We start from the raw sequence: 7,500 nt of genomic DNA on the forward strand, positions 1-7,500 counted from the left end.
AGGGCATCAAAGCGCCTAAACACAGCCACCCGCCGCAAGTAACAGGCCAAAGCCCTCACTGGACACAACAGGTGAAGACGTTCCTGACCCGGGTCCAAGTGGGGCGGCGGATGAAAGGTCCGCAGCGTGATGGTCGTCGACCGGAACAAGGATCTCAGAATCTTCGGGCGGAACGCTGAGTTAGGAATCAATGACACCGAACACTCCTCGACGCCAAAGGAAAGACACTCAGGGCTAGTGGAGAGAGCACAAAGCTCACTCGCTCTCTTTCTTGGTCGTCAGTGCCAGAAGGGGCGATAGGTTGAAAGACAAGATATCCAGTGGGACTTGGTCAAGAGGCTCTCCAGCTTGTGGAGAACGCCTGGGTCCAAAGTCCCGCTCAGCTCGTCCCGTGCAGGAGTCACACTTTGAGAGGCCTTCCCAGCACCGGGGGCACTGTCAGAGCCCGACACAGGGCAGCGGGGGCCCAAGGGATGGCCCACGGGTCCCCAACCGCCATGCGCACCAGCTCTGGGAACCAGAGTGCCCCCGGGGAGTCTGGCGCTACCAGTATTAACCTCAGCCCCTTCCACCTCGTCCTCCGAACTAAGGGGAGGAGGAGCCGCGGAGGAGGGAAGGCGAACACGCCCATGCAGGTGATCGCAGAGCTACTCCGACGCACTGCCTCCTGGCGGGCCACGATGTTCCAGAGCTCCAGACCAAACAGAGAATCCTCTGTTATGGGTCCATCCAGGAGTGCCCTCCGATCTTTCTCCGGCAGCGCTGTGGCCAAGTCTAGCCATAGATGCCAGTGGCCCAGCTGTCCAGCGTCGCGGAGTCTCCCTCCCAGGATCGCATATGCCTGCGACATCCTGAGGAGCGCAGCCAACAACCCCCGGAATCACAGCCCTGCGCTCCTCATTCCACCCGACCTTCACTCCACATGTAAACCGGGGTAGCGCGAGTGGAGGTGCGGGGGGGAGCTCGACCCCCAATGCGGTTTGCCGCGACGGTGAGGATGCACGGGGGGACGTCAAGCGAGTAGCGAGGAACCAGCCCGGTTCCCCCGCCCACTTCGACATCTCCGGGCTCGGATCCGAACAGGGTGCTCGGATCCGCCTCATAACACCGCCGGTCGGACCTCCACAGGAAGCGCACGGCAGGCCCCACAATCAGCAATCACGCGATCAGGGCCTAGGCAGAGAAAACAAAAAACATGTGTGTCCCCCCTCCCCAGGGGGACTGCACCCTGCTGGGTGGCGAGTTCATTAAGCTTTCTCAGAGACGAGGCGGTGCCTCGGGGTAAACCAATAGCGAAGCGGTTAGAGGGCGGAGCACCAATATGAAGTAGTACATCCTTCTCTGTTTGCATCGCAGAAAAGAATTATCATGAAAATAAGAAAAAAATATTATCACAGAAAAAAAAAAGTTTGAAAAAAGAAAATTGGTTGAAAAACTGAAAAATAATGATCCCAAAAAATAGTAATACATTTTACGTAAAGAAAAAATGAGAAGCAAAGATTAAAAAGAAAAACAACAACAGAAAGACAATTAGAAGAAGAGGTACGTACTGTCAGGGTTCGGAGACTTGCGTCCGTGGTTGGGTGACGCGCAGCGGAATGTGGTGACGATGGCGCTGTGGTGGGTGCTGGGGTGGAGGGTGCTGGGGTGGTGGGTGCTGGGGTGGTGGGTGCTGGGGTGGTGGCCGTTGTTCTCAAGCGGGGCTCTGGTGATGCTGATCTCAGGTTTGCGAACATCTCCGGGACTCGGGGGCTCAGACCTGCGAGTGTGCTCGAGGGTCCGGCCGGTGCCGTTGCTGTTGCCTTCGCTCCTGCGCGTCCCCGGAGAGTCCGTGGGGGTCTTTGCAAACGTCACCTCCCTCTTGTGGCTCATCTCTGGGGTCTTGTGGCCGAGAACCTCCGGGCGCTTGAGCGAGCTGTTGCTGAGGTGGCGCGAGGAAGCCGGGCTGGTCAAGGTGTCCACGTGCTTGCTGGAGCTAGAGATGTCGATGGAGAGTTCAGAGCGTCTGGAAACGGGCTCTGGGGTTCTGGAGCCTCCTCCGCCCATGATGGAGCGAGGCTGAGCATAGTTCTGGTTGTTGGTCTGTGGCGAGCCCAGCTCGCGGTAGTAGATGCTGGTGGGGGACATGGCGTTACGGTGGGGGGAGCTGGTGGAGCGCCGCGAGCCGGGAGACGATGAAGTGTCGACATCCTCCACCTCAAAAGACCTCTTGAGAGCTGCAGGAGAGACACAGATTCTTATGTCTTACGTCTCATGATGCGACTTTCTTGAAAGAACATCCTTTTTGTGTTGTGGGTCCAAGATGACGAGGAAGACATAGAGATGAAGACATGTGGAGATGAAGACATGTGGAGATGAAGACATAGAGATGGAGACATGTAGAGATGAAGACATGTAGAGATGAAGACATGTAGAGATGAAGACATGTAGAGATGAAGACATGTGGAGATGAAGACATGTGGAGATGAAGACATGTGGAGAGGAAGACATGTAGAGAGGAAGACATGTGGAGATGGAGACATGTAGAGATGAAGACATGTAGAGATGAAGACATGTGGAGAGGAAGACATGTAGAGAGGAAGACATGTGGAGATGGAGACATGTAGAGATGAAGACATGTAGAGATGAAGACATCTGGAGATGAAGACATGTGGAGATGAAGACATGTGGAGATGAAGACATGTAGAGATGAAGACATGTGGAGATGAAGACATGTAGAGATGAAGACATGTAGAGATGAAGACATGTAGAGATGAAGACATGTGGAGATGAAGACATGTAGAGATGAAGACATGTAGAGATGAAGACATGTGGAGATGAAGACATGTAGAGAAGGAGACATGTAGAGATGAAGACATGTAGAGATGAAGACATGTGGAGATGAAGACATGTGGAGATGAAGACATGTGGAGAGGAAGACATGTGGAGATGAAGACATGTGGAGATGAAGACATGTGGAGATGAAGACATGTGGAGATGAAGACATGTGGAGATGAAGACATGTGGAGATGAAGACATGTAGAGAGGAAGACATGTGGAGATGAAGACATGTGGAGATGAAGACATGTAGAGATGAAGACATGTAAAGATGAAGACATGTGGAGATGAAGACATGTAGAGATGAAGACATGTAGAGATGAAGACATGTGGAGATGAAGACATGTAGAGATGAAGACATGTGGAGATGAAGACATGTGGAGATGAAGACATGTAGAGAGGAAGACATGTGGAGATGAAGACATGTGGAGATGAAGACATGTAGAGATGAAGACATGTAAAGATGAAGACATGTGGAGATGAAGACATGTAGAGATGAAGACATGTAGAGATGAAGACATGTAGAGATGAAGACATGTGGAGATGAAGACATGTGGAGATGAAGACATGTAGAGAGGAAGACATGTGGAGATGAAGACATGTGGAGATGAAGACATGTAGAGATGAAGACATGTAAAGATGAAGACATGTGGAGATGAAGACATGTAGAGATGAAGACATGTAGAGATGAAGACATGTGGAGATGAAGACATGTGGAAATGAAGACATGTAGAGATGAAGACATGTAGAGATGAAGACATGCGGAGAGGAAGACATGTAGAGATGAAGACATGTGGAGAGGAAGACATGTAGAGAGGAAGACATGTGGAGATGAAGACATGTGGAGATGAAGACATGTAGAGATGAAGACATGTAGAGATGAAGACATGTGGAGATGAAGACATGTAGAGATGAAGACATGTAGAGATGAAGACATGTGGAGATGAAGACATGTGGAGATGAAGACATGTGGAGATGAAGACATGTGGAGATGAAGACATGTAGAGATGAAGACATGTAGAGATGAAGACATGTAGAGAAGGAGACATGTAGAGATGAAGACATGTAGAGATGAAGACATGTGGAGATGAAGACATGTAGAGAGGAAGACATGTGGAGATGAAGACATGTGGAGATGAAGACATGTAAAGATGAAGACATGTGGAGATGAAGACATGTAGAGATGAAGACATGTAGAGATGAAGACATGTGGAGATGAAGACATGTGGAGATGAAGACATGTGGAGATGAAGACATGTAGAGATGAAGACATGTAGAGATGAAGACATGTGGAGATGAAGACATGTGGAGATGAAGACATGTAGAGATGAAGACATGTAGAGATGAAGACATGTGGAGATGAAGACATGTGGAGATGAAGACATGTGGAGATGAAGACATGTAGAGATGAAGACATGTAGAGATGAAGACATGTAGAGATGAAGACATGTGGAGATGAAGACATGTGGAGATGAAGACATGTAGAGATGAAGACATGTAGAGATGAAGACATGTAGAGATGAAGACATGTGGAGATGAAGACATGTAGAGATGAAGACATGTAGAGATGAAGACATGTGGAGATGAAGACATGTAGAGATGAAGACATGTAGAGATGAAGACATGTGGAGATGAAGACATGTGGAGATGAAGACATGTAGAGATGAAGACATGTAGAGATGAAGACATGTGGAGATGAAGACATGTAGAGATGAAGACATGTGGAGATGAAGACATGTAGAGATGAAGACATGTAGAGATGAAGACATGTAGAGAAGGAGACATGTAGAGATGAAGACATGTAGAGATGAAGACATGTGGAGATGAAGACATGTAGAGAGGAAGACATGTGGAGATGAAGACATGTGGAGATGAAGACATGTAGAGATGAAGACATGTAAAGATGAAGACATGTGGAGATGAAGACATGTAGAGAGGAAGACATGTGGAGATGAAGACATGTGGAGATGAAGACATGTAGAGATGAAGACATGTAGAGATGAAGACATGTAGAGATGAAGACATGTGGAGATGAAGACATGTAGAGAGGAAGACATGTGGAGATGAAGACATGTGGAGATGAAGACATGTGGAGATGAAGACATGTGGAGATGAAGACATGTAGAGATGAAGACATGTAGAGATGAAGACATGTAGAGATGAAGACATGTGGAGATGAAGACATGTGGAGATGAAGACATGTGGAGATGAAGACATGTAGAGATGAAGACATGTAGAGATGAAGACATGTGGAGATGAAGACATGTGGAGATGAAGACATGTGGAGATGAAGACATGTGGAGATGAAGACATGTGGAGATGAAGACATGTAGAGATGAAGACATGTAGAGATGAAGACATGTGGAGATGAAGACATGTAGAGATGAAGACATGTGGAGATGAAGACATGTAGAGATGAAGACATGTGGAGATGAAGACATGTAGAGATGAAGACATGTAGAGATGAAGACATGTAGAGATGAAGACATGTAGAGATGAAGACATGTGGAGATGAAGACATGTAGAGATGAAGACATGTAGAGATGAAGACATGTGGAGATGAAGACATGTGGAGATGAAGACATGTGGAGATGAAGACATGTAGAGATGAAGACATGTGGAGATGAAGACATGTAGAGATGAAGACATGTGGAGATGAAGACATGTAGAGATGAAGACATGTAGAGATGAAGACATGTAGAGATGAAGACATGTGGAGATGAAGACATGTAGAGATGAAGACATGTAGAGATGAAGACATGTGGAGATGAAGACATGTGGAGATGAAGACATGTGGAGATGAAGACATGTGGAGATGAAGACATGTAGAGATGAAGACATGTGGAGATGAAGACATGTAGAGATGAAGACATGTGGAGATGAAGACATGTAGAGATGAAGACATGTAGAGATGAAGACATGTAGAGATGAAGACATGTAGAGATGAAGACAATCAGGTTTAAATCCATCACAAAGTTTCTGAGCCAAACCACGAGCCACTATCTTAACACACACACATATAAACACACACGTCCTTCAAGTTCTTCAAGTTCTTCAAGTTCTTTTACTTCAAGTTCTTCAAGTTCTTTTACTTCAAGTTCTTCAAGTTCTTCAAGTTCTTCAAGTTCTTCAAGTTCTTTTACTTCAAGTTCTTCAAGTTCTTCAAGTTCTTCAAGTTCTTTTACTTCAAGTTCTTTTACTTCAAGTTCTTCAAGTTCTTTTACTTCAAGTTCTTCAAGTTCTTCAAGTTCTTCAAGTTCTTCAAGTTCTTTTACTTCAAGTTCTTCAAGTTCTTCAAGTTCTTCAAGTTCTTTTACTTCAAGTTCTTTTACTTCAAGTTCTTCAAGTTCTTTTACTTCAAGTTCTTCAAGTTCTTCAAGTTCTTCAAGTTCTTTTACTTCAAGTTCTTTTACTTCAAGTTCTTCATGTTCTTCAAGTCCTCACACACATCTTCTGAGGATCTTGAACGAGGCTTCACTTCGAGTGTCAAACAGACGAAAACCTCGAAAACCTCTCCATCACACAAGAACTCGTCTACGAGGGACTCTGAGAAATCCTGCTCTGAACCTCAGTCCTGAGTGAGAATTGAACCCTCAACCTCGACAACACACACACACACACACACACACACACACACACACACACACACACACACACACACACACACACACACACAGCTGTGTTACTCACACACACTCGTGTCCTTTGATACGACGACACACGTCTAGAGACCAGAAGACACAAGAGACACAAACATGTTTTCAACATGAAATCGTTGGAACGAAACTCAAAGAAACCACAACATGGTCGCAAACATTCAGACGACGACACAATCACTGGCGTCGCAGGAACCACAAGAGAAATGTGTTGATCTGCACTTCAACACAACTTCAACACAACTTCAACACAACTTCAACACAAACATTCTCACCATCTTTCACAAGTTTGTGTCGAGACAAACTATGCTTGTGTTTATGCATGTGTGTGTGTGTTGATGTGTGTGTGTTTGTGTTGATGTGCGTGTGTGTGTTGATTTGCGTATAGATGTATGCGTGTGTGTGCATGTGCGTGTGTTGATGTGTGCATGTGCGTGTGTGTGTGCATGTGCGTGTGTTGATGTGCGCATGTGCGTGTGTGTGTGCATGTGCGTGTGTTGATGTGCGCATGTGCGTGTGTGTGCATGTGCGTTTGTTGATGTGCGCATGTGCATGTGTGTGTGCATGTGCGTTTGTTGATGTGCGCATGTGCGTGTGTGTGTGCATGTGCGTTTGTTGATGTGCGTGTGTGTGTGCATGTGCGTTTGTTGATGTGCGTGTGTGTGTGCATGTGCGTGTGTTGATGTGTGCACGTGCGTGTGTGTGTGCATGTGCGTGTGTTGATGTGTGCGTGTGTGTGTTTTGTAGCCTCTCGTCTGTCATTAATTAAACACACTGACGATGCTTCACTAACAAGAAGTTGTTGCTCGACTACACAGCAACTCTTTTTTTTTAGAATCCCTTATTAGTCCCGCGAGGGGAAATTCAACCATTCACACACTGATGGGAGTAGGCTGTAGGCTGTAGGCTGCACACCTGCACACCTGCACACCTGCACACCTGCACACTTGCGCCAAGTTCACCATCAGGAGCAATCAGGGTGAAGTGTCTTCAGGGACACAACGACACAAGCTTGTCTGGAGCTGGG

At 46.7% G+C, this 7,500-nt stretch overlaps 1 protein-coding gene across 3 annotated transcripts in view; it reads right to left on the reverse strand.

The window, feature by feature from the left end:
* Window positions 1-7,500, reverse strand: part of septin9b (septin 9b) — a 55,699-nt gene that overhangs the window by 23,425 nt on the left and 24,774 nt on the right. For all 3 annotated transcript variants that reach the window (XR_015710739.1, XM_087786607.1, XM_087786594.1), the window contains exon 2: window positions 1,551-2,216. Coding sequence is in view for 2 of the 3 variants with exons in the window: in XM_087786594.1 (XP_087642720.1) it covers window positions 1,551-2,216 (666 nt within the window). In the remaining variant the exon portion in view is untranslated. The remainder of the gene's footprint in view (window positions 1-1,550; window positions 2,217-7,500) is intronic.

The sequence above is a fragment of the Callionymus lyra genome, chromosome 1 (genome assembly GCF_982586985.1).
Source record: "Callionymus lyra chromosome 1, fCalLyr1.hap1.1, whole genome shotgun sequence".
NCBI classification, from domain to species: domain Eukaryota; kingdom Metazoa; phylum Chordata; class Actinopteri; order Syngnathiformes; family Callionymidae; genus Callionymus; species Callionymus lyra.